The 15,852-nt window shown below is 43.6% G+C and overlaps 1 protein-coding gene across 18 annotated transcripts in view; it reads left to right on the top strand.

Moving 5' to 3' along the window:
• The window catches only part of MROH7 (maestro heat like repeat family member 7), a 29,808-nt gene extending 14,157 nt beyond the window's left edge, over nt 1-15,651 (top strand). For 13 of the 18 annotated variants that reach the window (XM_083448014.1, XM_083448013.1, XM_083448011.1 and 10 more), the window contains 14 exons: nt 1,534-1,646; nt 2,337-2,489; nt 3,313-3,467; nt 4,356-4,488; nt 5,372-5,535; nt 6,782-6,919; nt 7,392-7,506; nt 8,413-8,553; nt 9,577-9,741; nt 11,282-11,437; nt 12,243-12,365; nt 13,163-13,265; nt 13,899-13,961; nt 15,227-15,651. In XM_083448014.1, the coding sequence (XP_083304140.1) occupies nt 1,534-1,646; nt 2,337-2,489; nt 3,313-3,467; nt 4,356-4,488; nt 5,372-5,535; nt 6,782-6,919; nt 7,392-7,506; nt 8,413-8,553; nt 9,577-9,741; nt 11,282-11,437; nt 12,243-12,365; nt 13,163-13,265; nt 13,899-13,961; nt 15,227-15,471 (1,967 nt within the window). In that variant the 3' untranslated portion in view covers nt 15,472-15,651. Of the gene's footprint in view, nt 1-1,533; nt 1,647-2,336; nt 2,490-3,312; nt 3,468-4,355; nt 4,489-5,371; nt 5,536-6,781; nt 6,920-7,391; nt 7,507-8,412; nt 8,554-9,576; nt 9,742-11,281; nt 11,438-12,242; nt 12,366-13,155; nt 13,266-13,898; nt 13,962-15,226 lie in introns of all 18 variants that reach the window. The other 5 variants (XR_014513005.1, XR_014513006.1, XR_014513007.1 and 2 more) reach the window with 4 other exon arrangements.
• The last annotated feature ends 201 nt before the right edge of the window (nt 15,652-15,852 follow it).

The raw sequence follows: 15,852 nt of genomic DNA, 5'->3' as shown, positions 1-15,852 counted from the left end.
CAAATGCTATTCTCTGCATGTTACAGAACTGTATAAATCCTTAATTTATCTGACTGGTTATTGTCAATAAAAAGTTTGTGAGTGTTTATTCAAAACCTGCCAAGGAGTCCAATTCACTTTGTTGTTTCTTAGTCTCTCAATGGTATCAGAAGCCAGTGTGTGCTTTCCTTCAGCTTTGCAGCTGAATAATCACACACCAACTTAAAGTTTACAAAACAACTTTCTGTTATTTCATGTGGAAAGAAGTATTCTGGAAAGATCCACAGCAGGGACTATTAATTTGATGCATTGCATCATTGTTAGGGGATTCCAAAAATCTGGAGAGACATGCCCATTTTGTGCAACAGCAAAGAGTGCTTTTATTTAGTTAGCTGTTCTGCAGACAGCAGATGCTCCTTTTGTCTCTGCCATAGTGTGTTGGATTTTGTGCTGACAACCCCTGTAGTCCTCACTGTGCAGAAGGCTACAGTGAGCTACAAAGTGGGACTTTGAGAGAGGTCCCTGGTGGAGAAGATATTATTGATCTATAGCTCAGTGCCAAATCATGGGTGGTCACATCTCAGTTGCAGCAGGATACCCACTCTGCAGTTTCCAGAGCTAATTTGAGAATTAATGAGGATTTTGGAATGGGGCATGTTAAGTTGTGGGTGAACATATCAGACGACACAGCGATTCTTCAAACAGCTCTTCTTTATTCAGAGGCCACAACAGAACTGGACTGAAGAGCTCAGTCAGCCTGCAACATAACTGTAGCAGCTTTCTAAAACTATCCAATCACTGAACGTCACTTTCGATCCTTCATTTGCATACAAACTATCCAATCACTGACATCACTTTCAATCCTTCATTTGCATAAGTATCTACAGTATCCCCCCGCTGGCCCAGGGTGAGAACTTCAGTACATAACAGGGCAGGCCGACCCAGGTTATTGTTATGCATCCCCGCATCTCCAGGTTCCAGGGGCAATGCTATCCAGGGTTTGGCTTCCTTTTGGAGAAGAGGCAATGAGAGATATATGCCATTTCTGTAATATTTGCTTTATTTGCAAACGTTCAAGTGGAGCATTGGAGGAGGCAAACAGCTTATTTTGTTCTAGTTGCTTAACTGTGCTGTGGCTTGTACAATGAGCAGTATGCCTATCATCTAAATAAACAAGCTTCACAACTTTAATTAGTTGGCATGCAATTGATTCTCACCTGCAAAATAGTGGCTTCCTGGGAGCAGCCTGTGTCTTTCTGCCTTCCTTTCCTGTTCCAAAACACACTTCTGTTGTTGCTGTCATACACTGAACCCAAGACCCACCTTAGCTCTGGGTGAGTCCCAAAGTGTTTGTTGGCCATTCTGTGCCATTTTCCTGCAATTTCCCTAACAAAAGATGTGGCTGGAACAGTTTGGCCACTGGCCATTATGTGTCATTAGCCAGCCATTCTGGCTCCTTCTCTCCCTTTTTTCCGAACTCCAGACACCCACACGGCAGCCTGAGAGCAAACTCTCCACTTGGAGAAACTTTAAAGTCACTCTTTTTCTCGTTAGGCTTCGAAAACAAAAGTGACTCCCTGGAAGCAGAAGACATCCAACTGTATGAAGAGATTCTGGGTTCCTATGACCCTACTACGTCTCATCAAAATATCACCCATATTATTCAGGTAATTGTTCAGTTCTGGATATGATGCAATGCAGAGGATATGCAAACTGCAGAGGCCATCGTAACTCAGTCCTGATAGGGTGTAAGGTAGGAGTGGAACTAATTATTACTACATCTTTGTAGTGAGTTTTGAGGCAAAGATTTCCACTTTCAGATCCTAGGTCAGCAGTGCTGCAATTCTACATGCACTTCCTTGAGAGGGGAAAGACCCATTGAACTGTGTGGCGCTTCTGAGCTTGCATGCATGGGATCTCCCCCATTTTCAGTTTTCTGATTTAAACTTGTGGAAGAGCTGTAAGATCAGTGGGAGAGCACATGCATTGGGTAAGAAAGGTCTCAGGTTCAATCCATGGGATTTCCAGGCCGGGCTGTGAACGTCCTCTGCCTGGAACCCAGGAGACTTATTACCAGCCAGTGAAGACAGTACTGAGCTAGAAGAACTGGTCTGGTTTTCTCCGTAAGATGAAAAGCTGAGAACAAGGTTTTGAATCTGTACACCTTTACTTGGGAGCAAATTCCAGAGTAGCTGGTTGAATTTAACTTCCAAGTGACGTGGCAGAAGAACGGGCTCCTCCACAGAACCTTTCATTCCTTCCTGCAAAGGTCTCTTAGAACAAGGAAGCCCTGCCAGTTGAGCTTGCCTTGCTGTTGTCCTCTCAGCTCTGTGTCTCCCCTGTGTCTCCTCTCTTAGGAATTTCTGCCGTACCTCACAGCACTACAGATCACAGAGCTTTTGTTGACCGCTATAGACTGCCTAAAGGAAGCCAATAGGAGCACCACTGTGGCATCACATGACATCACATCTGTAATCCTGCAGCGATACGTGCACAGGTTACATGAGCAGGTAGGAGATGTTTGGAGCTAGCAGAGACCCCAGCAGTGACAGAGGTGGCTTCTGGAGAGGCACCATTACCATTTTATACCCTGAGATAAACCGTAAAACCATAAAACCCATTTACAGTTTATCTGTGGTGAAGGACCATTAATGGTCTTGGCAAGACTCTGTCAGTGCTCACAGGATGTTTTCCTGTGTCAGTGCCTAATTATTGATCAGCTGACGCGTGCTCCCTGTACCATAGAATTGCAGAGTGGGAAGGGACCCCGAGGGTCATCAACACCCCACAACGCAGGAATCTCAGCTGAAGCATCCATGACAGATGACCACCCAATCTTCAGGAGAACCCAAATGACCAGAGCAGGGGATCTTTGTGCCTTCTCACCTCCAGGACCAGCCTCAGATGTTTTGTTGACTGAGCAAATGCCCCAGCCTAAGTCCAGTCACATTATTTTGGCACTTGAGATGGAAAATCCCACAGGCACTTCTCCCCCTCCCTAGCAGTGAAAGTACAGCAATAATAAATATCTTAAATACCTTAAATAGTCTTAAATAATCAATATCTTAATGATTTGTTGCTTCGCCATGAAAACAGGGGGTCGCATCCATACCACACATTTAAAGCACGTGGCTTCCCTCAAATATTCCTGGGAACTGCAGTTTACCCCTGACAAAGCTACAGTTCCCAGGATGCTTTGGGTGACATACTTTAAGTATATGTTTGCTTTCCGCTCTTTGAGGGCTCTGGTTTGTACCTTGTGGTGTGGTCCCTGCCCCAGCGCTGCTTCCCTCTAGCAGGGCATTTAACTGAAGCATGCTTGTTTCCTTCAAGGTGCCGGAAATTGTGGATAAGATCTACCAGCAGCTTGGTTCCATTTACCAGTACCAGGACAGGCAAATAATGATGTGGGTCCTGGCCCAGCTGGCTCATACCTACATGGCAGAAGTATGCAGTGCCCTTCTCCAGTGCCCTTTACCAATCGACAGGTACATAGTTCAGTGATGCTTAGTCCTGCTGGGTCAGCCTTCAATCCCTGGACACTTTGGGGTGCAAGGGAACATGGGTTCCCATTCTCTCCCACCTGCACTTAGGCCTCAGTGCTCCAGAAAATACAAATCAGAAAATACCTAAAGCCAGCAGGGAAGATTCTTATGAGTGCCACCTTTTCCTGCAAGGAGAGAGTGGGAGCCGGAATGGCCTCCCGCAGTCATCCTTCACAACCAGTTCCCATATGGAAAAAGCAAACAGCTTGTGGATTTAGGAGGGTTGGAGCAGAAGCCTGGTCTGGTTATGGAAATGTAGGAGGGCTCTGGATTGAGGGGAAATAGAACAAGGGAATTCTGATGCTAAAGAGAGAGGCATGGCTATTTTTTGAGGGCAGAGGGGGAAGTAAAGCAACAGAGATGCATTCACACGCCTCAGGGGTCACATCTAGTTTCGCCCCCAAGTCTGTAGAACACCTCCTCCTCTCCACTTTACAAAGTGCAGCTTGGGACTTTCCCCTCGCATGCCACATCTCTGTGAATGTTTCCCTTTGAGGACCAATCAATAATTTCTATTGGTCCGAATAACGGTATTGCACCTCAGTCACTTAAGCATAACGTATCATTCTTGGTGGATTGGTTTCCATGGTATACTTTTGATCCCACCACTGCAGCCATTGTTGCTCTCTGGGGACTCTTCGAAGTCTTCATTTATTGGCTATGCTGGATGGGGGCAGATGGGAGCTGAAGTCCCATCAACATCTGGAGGACTACAGCTTCCCCATCTCTGATTTATGCACTCAGAACAGTTGGGGGGGGGGCAACTGACATGGTTCATGGTTTTGGGTGTACAACCCGAAATGTTTCTGTTTCCCTCCCCTGAACTTGCAGGTATGCTTCTGAGATGTGGCATGTGTTGACCAAAACATGTTCGAATGATGACCTAACTCTCCTTGTGAATGTACTGCTGAAAAAGCTGCAGCAGAGCCCAAAGGTCACGGGAAATTATATCACACCTCTGGCTGTAAGGAATTGTACCAACTTGTCTGGGTGGTTTTTGCAAATGAGCTCCCTAGAAAGAAGGAAGGAGGGGCATAGCTCAGTGGCAGTTCATCCGCCTTGCCTGCAAAAGGTTCCAAGTTCAATCCACAGCATCTTCAGGTTGGGTTGGGAGAGAACCCTGTCTGAAGGCCTGGAGAGCTGGAGAGCTGCTCCAGTCAGGTATGCTATACTGAGCTAGATGGATCAATGGTCCACTCAGCAGAAGGCAGCTTCATCTGTTCCTAAAGCAAGTTCCATTACTTCTTCCAAAACTCCTTTGGCACAGGACCTGCTTAGGATGTGACAAAATCCCTTGTAGGAAGTAGCATGCAGCCTATACATGTCGCATCACATAATGATTGCATGCACAGGTATTTTCTAGCATGTACATTCACTGCTGCTTCCTAGCAAATGTAAACTCATGTAACTGTTGGCCATGTGACCTGCTAGCAGTCATTAAACAAATGTGCCGTGCAGTGTCCAACAGGGAGCAGTCTCCATGCATGGAGATTGTAAAGGAACTGAGTGATGTTACTGCAAAAGTGTTGAATCCAGTGACCGCTACTTGTGAATAAATAGGCTTAGGGTTGCGTTTCTTTCAGGCGGTGCCCATTCTTGCCAAAATCACATCCTTGTTAACTAGGCTTTCAAATCAATTGCAGTTAGCATACCTAATAATATATACCTCATTATACAGAGGTTGCATAGACCGTTGACCTGACTCGGGAAGAGGTGTTTACATTTAAAATTAATCCAGGAAGGATAAGTGGTTCAGGAGTAACAACCCCCAGAAACATAAATGAGCTCTGCAGAGAAAAGATCTTACCACAGTCTCTCTCTCCCTCTCCCTTCTCCCTCTCCCTCAGGCTGCCAGCGCTTTCTCGAAGCTGTTATCTATGCCCAAAAGTTCGGAAGTGGCCCTCTACATCTACCCCCGGCTGCTGATGGCGCTGCTTGTTCAGGTGCACTATAGCATCAGGCACAGCGTAATAAAGAACTCAGATTCTCAGGAGGAATTTGAGCCTGTGGGGTAAATATGAGAGAACTTGTTATGGTAGGGGTCAAACGCACTCCCGAGAACGCGTGAACATGCTCCTATGTAACGGCATGCGTCCATGTGCTATGTTCTCTTGAGTACATAAAGGCCTGGTTTAAAAGGCCTGCAGGCCACTCTTGAGTAAATCTCACCCACACAGAGCAGATTGTTGGTGGGCATAATCTAGCCCTGGCATCAGCATCCTCAGGCAGCTGCAAGGACCTACCTCCACAAAAGGGGCCCACCACTTTTGCCTTGCCCTGAGTCCCAGCCCTTCCCTTTGAAAAAAGCAGGTGGTTTTGGAGGCCGCCATTTTAATTTCTGGCAATGCCCTTGAAGGGGCACTGGTGGGTGGACACAGCATCACACACATCAGAGGAGCCAGCATTCTCCAATGATTGTGATAGTAAAAGTGGCAGTTCCCAAAGATGGCTCTTTTGCAGGAAGTGGGCAGAGGAAAGGTTGCCAGGCAAGCAGAGATGCTGAAGAGAGGGTAATGGGCTGGTTTAAAAGGCCTGCAGGCCACCAAGTCTCCTGGATTAGATGTGGAGGGAGTGGTGTCCTTTCAAAATGTATGTCCTGCAGAAGCAGTTCAGGAGTACAACTAGGCTGCCATTCCTGGATAGGGACAACCTGACCACTGTAGTCCATGCATTTGTAACCTCAAGGCTTGATTACTGCAGTGTATGCTATATATGGGGCTGCTTCTGAGTCTGATTCAGAAGCTTCAGCTAGTGCTGAGCAACAGTGTTTAAATTGTGTATACAGTCATACCTTGGTTCTCGAACAGAATGTTCGTCTTCTGAACACTTTCAAAAACCAAGGCATGGCTTCTGATTGATTGCAGGAGCTTCCTGCACTCAGGCGGAAGCCACAGAAGCCACGTCAGACATTTGGCTTCCAAAAAACGTTCGCAAACCGGAACACTCGCTTCCAGGTTTGCAGCGTTCGGGAGCCAAAACGTTCGAGTCACAAGGTGTTCGAGAACCAAGGTACAACTGTATAGAATTTCTCCAAAGTGCTCTAGTGCTTCATCGATAATCCTACACTGGCCCTGTAAAGCAGACTAGTATTATCCCCATATTGCAGACGGAGGGTTGAGTCTAGGCCTAAGGCCACCTAGTTAGTGGGTTTGTGGCAGAGGTAACATTTAAACTGGGGACTTCCCAACTAGGAAGTCGCCCCTGTGCTACACCTGCTTCTTGATGTGTCTCATATTTTATTTTATTTTTAAATTCAGCTATATTGTAGCAGCACTGAAGATTCTTCTCCTAGCTGTGAGGTGCTATTGTGAGTTTACTCTTATTGAGAAGGAGCGGGGCTGGGAGCTCCTCATCAGCTGTGAAGATCACCATCGGGGAGTAGGCCTTATTGCAAGGTGCGCAGTGGTAAACATTTGGTTAAAGGTAAAGGTAAAGAGACCCCTGACCATTAGGTCCAGTCGTGACCGACTCTGGGGTTGCGGCGCTCATCTCGCTTTATTGGCTGAGGGAGCCGGCATACAGCTTCGGGGTCATGTGGAAGCCGCTTCTGGGGAACCAGAGCAGTGCACGGAAATACCGTTTACCTTCCCATCGGAGTGGTACCTATTTATCTACTTGCACTTTGACGTGCTTTCAAACTGCTATGTTGGCAGGAGCTGGGACTGAGCAACGGGAGCTCACCCCGTCGCGGGGATTTGAACCGCCGACCTTCTGATCAGCAAGTCCTAGGCTCTGTGGTTTAACCCACAGCGCCACCCGCGTCCCTAACATTTGGTTAGAGCACCCCAAACATTTACAAAAAATTCCCAAGTGTAGAGTTAACCACTGGCCATAACGGTGTGCATCTGCATTGTCTTTCCTAACCAGAATCATGCTTCAGACCTCCAATTATGACCTTTTGAGGATCTTGTACCTCCTAGTTCCCTTCCTGGAGCGAGGTGATGAAGAGCACCAGATCACAGGATTGGCTTTCTTCAGCGAAGTAAGGAAGATGCAGCTTCTGCACTGTGGAACCATAGAGGCCTTTCTGGGAATGCAGAGTGGCTTGTTGGCCTTGATTCCAAGGATGGTTGTACAAACATAGTGATAATGCCCACCTGTGACTCTGTGGTTATGTTCTCAGATAGTTGTTATTGGTGGTGTAAGTGGAGTTGGATCAAACAGAATATATTTGTAGCAATGCATCTGAATAGCCGCTTCATCCTGTTGCGTTTTGTGTAGGAAGCTGTGGGCAGAATAAATTAGGTAAACAATATTTGGTCTATTAAAACAATGCAGTTTTACTTATTCAAAGCAGAAAGCTGATACCAAGAACAAACTTAGTTGGTCTCTAAGGTGCTACTGGACATTTTTATTATTTTTTTATATGTATTTCTACTGCGTCAGACCAACGCGGCTACCTACCTGAAAGCAGAAGCTGTTCAACTAGTAATACTTGAGAAAGTGTATGATCTCTAATGCTAGGTTGGTCCTTATTTTCCCTCCACATTTGGCATCAGGTCATGTCAAATATGACATCAGATGTGCGGCAAGTAGGCATGGCTCAGGGGAAATAGCCTCATGGGACAAACTGGGACCTGTGCTGGCCAAATTTGGTCCACACGCTGGAGATTCTCTACCCCTGCTGTGGTTGAATGCAGCACAAAGAATAAACCATATAAATCCCCCGGAAGGCAGAAGAATGGATGGGTGCAACTGCTGCAGGCCATTTCTGCTTAACATGGACGAAGAAACAGATTGCGCGTTCATTGGAAGGGCCACTGTGTACTTTGAAATTTTGGGTAGGATTGATAACCAAGTGCCAGAAAGAAGTTAGTACATTTTTGGCATCTGAAGCAGGCAGTTGCTTGTGAACCAAATTCTCATGGACCTCTTCTTTGTCTTTTAGCTTCTTTGTATGTCAGAGGCCAGAAGACTTCCCAAACAATATTCTTTGTATCGTCTGAAGCGAGGACTGGCTAATGAAAACCCAGTCATCCGGGCGTTGTGTATCAAAGGACTGGTTAACATTGCATACTGGATAGGAAAGGTAAACAACAGGGCCCATCATATGATTTCACTGGATTTAGTTGATAACTTCAGAAATATCTGTTGAGGATTTAATTGCATTCAGCTCAATTTGCACAAAATTTGTGGAGCAGTTAGACAACATGAACTATTTACTGTACTGATCATTCATTCTGATTTGTTTGTGGGGAGGTTCTGTGTTGTTGTGTCAATCAATCATTAGCCCATACTTTCCAGCGTGTTTTCCAATAATTTTCCTTATTACAAAAATTCTGATTTTGGGTGAAGTGTGTTTGTTGTGCAAGAGCACAAAATCAGCTTTAATTGAGCAACCTGAATTTTCCAGTATGTTGAATTGAATCCCATCCAAAAAATAGCAGTAATCTCCAAAGCCTATGAGTTATGGCCACAAATTCTCCAGTATGTGGCATAAGCAAATTGTGCCCTAAACACCTATAGGCACATGGACTGCTCTTCAGCATTTTGCATGCTTAGCATGAAGATATTTTAAAGCGTTCTCAGTTGAATGTACTTATAAAATATTCCCAAAACTGGAAATATTGATGTGCCAGTGTGGCTTACTTCTGAGCAAGCATGTATAAGATTTTATTTTTAATAGACTTTATCACTTGGAGAAGGTGAGTACCATACATTATATTACAAAAAAATCTTAATTCTCCATTGCTATTTCACTTTCTTTGCCTTAAAATTATGTTTCTTGTCCACTGCTTCATGTTTAAACATAACATCCAGATAGCTTGTTATCCATAGGTCTGGTACAATGAAACTTCAGTTTTCGAACGTAATCCGTTCCAGAAGACCATTTGACTTCTGAAACATTCGAAAACTGAAAGCAGAAACCTCAATTCAATAAGGAAACTCAAAACGGAAGCTGCGTCGGATGTTCGGGTTCCGAAAAACGTTAAAAAACCAGAGCATTTGCTTCCGTGTTGTCAGCATTCGGGTGCCAAAATGTTCAAAAACAGAGCCGTTCAAGAACCAAGGTTTGACTGTTTATTAACTTAAATTATGCCTTTCTGTGCAGGAGGAAGTAAAGATTGTATTGCCTGCCATGACAAAAGGTCTTTCTGGGATGGATGGGCAGCTGTTTGTAGAGGCAGTTGCTGAAATTGAGAAGATTCTTAATGGCCCAGAAGGAGCAGACTGTATTTGCGATATCAGCCTTTCTCTTCAGGAACTATTCAGTGACGTAAGAAAGCAGTGTCACACTAGCTGGGTTTTGTTGCAAGCCAAGAGGCAGGCCTACCCTTTCACAGAAGTGGTTTTCTCTTGAGGTCACGTTGACAATGAGAACCAATATGGTGCAGTGCCTAGAGTGTGGGACTTAAAGACTCTCAGGTTCAGATCCCTAGTCTGGCAGTGCCATTAAAGAAACTCAGTGTCCTTGTGGCTGTCGCTCTTTTTCTTGGCCTAACCTACCTCACAAGGTTGCTGTAAGAATAAAATAGCAGGGGAGAATCATAGGTGTGACACTGAGCTCAGGGGAGCAAAATAAAAATTTGACAGCTGATAACCCTGCCCAGAGATAGATGCTGCACAGCTTCAGTAAGGTAAAAAAAATGGAGATAACCCAAGTCTGAGGCAGAAAATCCTCATGTGGTGCCAAAAATATAGTAATAAGGTAGACAACTTGTCATCCTTTAACAATACCCCAAAATCAGAATCCCCCTATGGGGGGCAACATGAAGCAGCTACTATTCACTCGTATGAACCGTTCCATATAGCCCTATACAGCTTGGGACAAGGATATCTGAAAAATAATCTCATCCCTAACATACCAAACCAATCACTGCACTCAGCAGGAGAGGACATACTGCAGATTCCATCTTATCAGAAGGCTCATTCCACATGAAGGGGAACCTGGCTTTTAGTGTGCTGGTATCTAACCTTTTGAACTCCCATTACATTTCAGACAGGTGGAATCTTTATGGCCTTTTCAGCATCTGTTGGAGACTTTCCACTTTCAACAAGCTTTCTAAGTGGAGATTTTTATTCCAGTAGTATTACATTACATACATATGCAGTATATGTAATTGGTTTTAACTGTTTTTAATATATAATGCTTTTGGATGACTTTTATGTGATTGTTTTAGATACGTTTGTTGTTGTTGCTGGCATCCGTTTGTCTCGAGAGACAATGGAGTGCACCTCCGGGGGTGAAGTCAAACCGCTGCATCAGCAGCACCAAAGTGACCTCCCCGGGACGCAAACCTGGGCAGTGTGTATGGAGGTTCTGGGCTGCCCAGACGACAAAGACCCCACTTCTCAGCCTCACTGATATGGTCCAAAGGAAACCAGAGCAATACATTTGGCACTAACCTGGCATATGTTTTTATCGTACAGTGGTACCTCAGGTTAAGTACTTAATTCATTCCGGAGGTCCTTACTTAACCTGAAACTGTTCTTAACCTGAAGCACCACTTTAGCTAATGGGGCCTCCTGCTGCTGCTGCGCTGCTGGAGCCCGATTTCTGTTCTCATCCTGAAGCAAAGTTCTTAACCTGAAGCACTATTTCTGGGTTAGCGGAGTCTGCAACATGAAGCGTATGTAACCTGAAGCGTATGTAACCTGAGGTACCACTGTATTGTGAAATCGCTTCATGAAATGAAATAAAATTATCATTTTAAAAAAATAATGGAGAAATGGGATTGCAAATTTTTAATCAGGCTCAGTTTGCATGTCACTCTCTACTGAAACAATCTCACTGCCTTCTTTTGTTTTTGAGGCAGGAAAGAGCAAGTGTCCGTGCTTCCGCCATATGTCTTTTTGGGAAAATGGTGAAACGGGCTAAGAAAAATAACAAGCATGCAATGAGACATCAGGTACTAGAAAACTTGGTTCCATTACTTCTGCATCTCGAAGAGGAGGACCCTGACATCCACAAGGCAAGCTTCTGCCAACATTTCTCTGTTTTCAGGAGAACCATCATGCTTCTCACCAACCAGATAATTTAAAAAGTTCTCTCTTCTAGCCTTTTCTGCCTCCCATCTGAGTGCTTGTCTTGCCAAAGGCAAGGTGGTTCTTTCAAAATGAGATTCAGAAGCAATACAAACTACACAAGTGAGTGAGAAGATTAAAGATTTTATTCTAAAACAGCAAGCAATGTGTACATACCAAGCAAGCACTTCAGTTTGCCACTTAGAAGCCCTCAAGAAGCAGTGAAGCGACTCCCCAGGTAGCCTCAGTTTGCACGGCTCTGCGGCCAATCAGTCTGTGCATGAGCTTCAGAGAAACTCTGCCTGAACTGTCCAATTTTATAGATAGCCCCCCCCCAATACCTCACTTTCTCAAAAGAATGTCCAACATCGAAGAAGGTACCCATCATTATCCTTCACATCTGATGAGGCAGCTGTGGGGGGTGGGCTTCACCTCCTCCCAATGTTCTCAGGACATCTAAGACTGTTCTCACACCATCAAAAAACTTAACAAGAGCGAGGGAGGGGGAAGGAACAGAGGCAGGAAGGGCTCTGTGTCAGGTCACTAACTCCTCAATACATTTTGTCTTCCGGATGCATTTCCCATACAGTGTTTTCATGCTTCCTTGAGTGTAAATATACTAAACCTCAACATTTCCTGTCCGTTGATGAGCAAATACCAGAAGGTGTGTCCTTCCTAAAGACTATTCAGTAGTTGGGCATTTTGTTTTCTGAATGTTGTAAAAAAATGATATATCATCTCCATATCTTGCAGGAATGTAGTTATGCCTTAAATGAATCCTTTCAGTTCCTGGGATGGAAACTACCAAAGCAGGTTGTCAGCAGGAAAGCTTGGCCTGAGCATGAAGAAGTTCTGGATGAAACCTGCCAGTACCTTGTATGTTGTCTACAAGTTCTGACTATTGCTTTACATTAAACAGCATCCGTTCTCCAGAATGTCAGTCTTCCCCAGCCCTATCTGCAGATGACAGGGGTTGTCCCCAGGGTGTTTTGCATGGAAGATATGTGCTCTACCACTGAATATAAACCCTTCCCAGTGCTTCACTAAAAGTTCTTTGCTGGTACAAAGGAGTCTAGAGACAAGGACAGCAAGAGAGGCAGAACACAAGCCTGATTGTGGCAAGGGTAATGACCTTGAAGGAATTAAAACAAAAAAAAAACCCAACAGCCACAATTTTTTGAGTTTATTGTTTTTTATAAATGTCTAGATTAGATTAAGGGCAAAGTGGGGTGATAATCTTTTTGAAAGATTATGAGCTGAGTGACATCCCTAATTGTGACATTTTGGAATTCTGGGGTGGAATTCGACACTGCTATTTAGCTCGCATAATGGCTTTCGATCCAAATGTTGCTTCCATGTAAGAGGTGATTTTCAAAGATGCTCTCCTCCTCTTCTGTTAGTGCAGCCAGTTGAGGAACAAAAGCCATGCTGTGAATTGAGCAGCAGCACTGACATCCCTCCTCCTCCTCATCGCTATGAAAGGCTATGCACAGCTTTCTTCATTTGATTCTTCATAGCAAGCTGATATTTGTCCATCTACAGACTTTTTAAAAAATCAGATATGATGATGGCAAATGGTTGCATGTTTATGTATGCAGCTCTTTCCTAACTCTCACACCAGCTCTTTATTTTTATTTTTAATGAAGCCAATTATGCATTTCTTGAGTTTCCAGGTGCAGAAGCAAGAGGCAAATCTCCAGAGATTCTTGTACCAGGACCTTTACTACACTCAGAGTGAACTTCTTCCGATAAAAAGGGCTTCCATCGTGTTCCTTGGTAAATGAAAAACACAAGTTCAACTGTTTGCATTAGCTCTTGCCAGGACCTTTTGATCTTCATTTTACTGTGGAGAGGATTCATTAAAATCATCCAAATTCCCTAAAACAAGTTTAGGGAATTTATTTAAACCCAAGGACCAAATTCACTTATAAGCAGCTTTCTAGTAGTGAGTTCATCGAACAAGGGATAGGACTCTTAACCTTTGTACAGTAGGCTACATTCCTGCAACATCAAACCCAGAGATTTCTATACAAAACACACACACACTTTTATCCAGACAAGCAAGAGGCACTGTCACAGTTCAAACGCACGGCCTCATTCAGCTCAGGAGCAAGGTTTGCCACTGCTATGCTGAAAGGATGCCGATAAAGCTGCTTTGTGGACATCTGTTTGGATGAAAGCTTCTACTCAGCAAATGCTAGCTTCAGAACGCACACCCAGCTCTCCCTTCCCCTGACAACCAGGACAGAGTTGCATCCTTGTCCTTGAGTATATAACAATTTTAAACCCACTTTCTTAAGACATTTCATTGAAACAAAGGGCTTGTTTTCAAGTAGAATTAGTTACACGCGTTGCTACCAGGCATTGACCCAAGTAAATGACGACTAAATCCTTGTGTGTTGCCTTTAGGTTTTCTAGTACAACATATGGACAGCAAGGCAGGAACTACAGACTTGGAAATGATCATTCATGGTAGGTTAAATAGAGAAATTGTAAGATTATTGCTGTCATGTCTTTAGGTACTAAATGAAGAGAGTGAACACAAAGGAGAGACAATTAGATGTAGACACTGTTACACTTGTGTATAGTGTATATTTCCCCCTTTCTTCCTTCATTTTTATTAAAATGCCAAAATCGTGAAAGATAATAGACACAAAAAAAGACAGAATATAAGCAAAGTTCAAAGGCTTATTGGTCGATAATTTATGAATTAACTCACATCAATTATTTCTTGCTATTAAAATACTGAAAGCACCTTAAAACATTATGAGGCCACCCTGAGACAGCAATGTATTTTTTCTTTAATATTCAACAAGTGGTGCTTAAAGTAGAGCACATCCTTTCATATGGGATACATAAAATCACACAATATAATCAGAACAATCAACTTTGCTTTTTCTCCCAGTTGCATTCAAAATTGCACAAGCTGCTAGATACTTAGGGAGGGGAAGAAATCAAAGTGCGTTTAGGGTAATATATAAACACCTTTAAGTATTTTTCAAATCTCTATTAGACATATGTAAATTTACCGTCTTGTTTTTTGTAGGGTATCAGTTTTAGAAAAAGAGACTGTAAAAGGGTGATTCTATGATATGGTTTCACATAATGATTTGGACACAATTATGCTGCAATTCAGGAAATTAAGTCTGCCGAAAACTCTGCAGTATTATGGGACTGTCATATTTCCTTCCTAAAATGTAAACTCTGATCTCCACAGTTGCAGAGAAATAACGGCTAATGTTTCGGTAGCTAATAGTTGTAGGTAAGGCTCTTTCCCTTCAGGACTTGTGCCTTTTCTCTCTACATCCAATCTCTCTAGTATATCGGTCCCTAATAATAACTTCCATAATAATAATGTGCAACTCAGGACTCAGGCATATTACTAAAGGAACAGTGATTTGAATGCGCTACAAACACACAACACCAGATGGTACCAGAGAGCAAGAAATTTTAAAATGCGATTTTCCATAGTGGTTTTTTTCCCTTTTGTTATAATGATCTAATTTCTGACTTACTTATAGCAGGGGGTTTTCTCTGTTTTGATCCACCCTAAAATGAAAGACACAAATAAGCAAATTCACTAAATATGTGCAAATCATAAAATTTGTGGAGTTATTTTTAAAGATGTCCACAACAACCACAATAGACATTAAATAGCTGAAGGTTTAATGTGAAAGGTTTAGCATTTATTTGGATCAGAGCCCCCTTATGTGTTAACGTTTCCCTTTCATTTTCAGCTCTTGAAGGCTTGATGCATGACCCAGATGCTTCTGTGTGCATAGCTGCAGCACATGCCCATGAGCGCGTTTCTTCTGTTCTCTCCAATCAGAAGGAGAGGCTTGAAAGCAATGGCAAGACGGAGGCCGGTGACACTGCTGCTGAAAATGCTCTAAGGAGTTCCAGAGCCCTGAATAGTATCCGCCACACCCCTTCCAGACTTCTTGCTGTTATAAACCTCTGGAGATCGGCCAATGGAAATTAATAGTAGACTGGAAGAGGAGAAAGGATCTTGGTGTATAGCTCTCCTAACAGCAACAACAAAAAGGCTGTGAATATCACTCTTCCTATACTGAACCTCAGCAAGAACATTATAAAGGACCATAAAAGGAATTGATAATTTACCAGCTACCTGGATAATAAAGAACATCAATTCCCTACAGAATCCAGCCTCCTGGACTTTTGCTTGCTATAGTTACACCATGACAGGCTTTTCTATGAAGATCAAGGCATGCATGCCCTAGTCACTTATTAGCTTGTATACAACACTCCTGCAAGCCCCTTTTAAATACCAATGTTGTTGTTTAGTCATCTTAGGTAAAGGGACCCTTGACCATTAGGTCCAGTGGCGGACGACTCTGGGGCT

Source organism: Podarcis tiliguerta, assembly GCF_965153285.1.
Source record: "Podarcis tiliguerta genome assembly, chromosome: 6".
NCBI classification, from domain to species: domain Eukaryota; kingdom Metazoa; phylum Chordata; class Lepidosauria; order Squamata; family Lacertidae; genus Podarcis; species Podarcis tiliguerta.
Note: the sequence above shows the minus strand (reverse complement) of the source record. Positions and strands in the feature narration are given on the sequence as shown.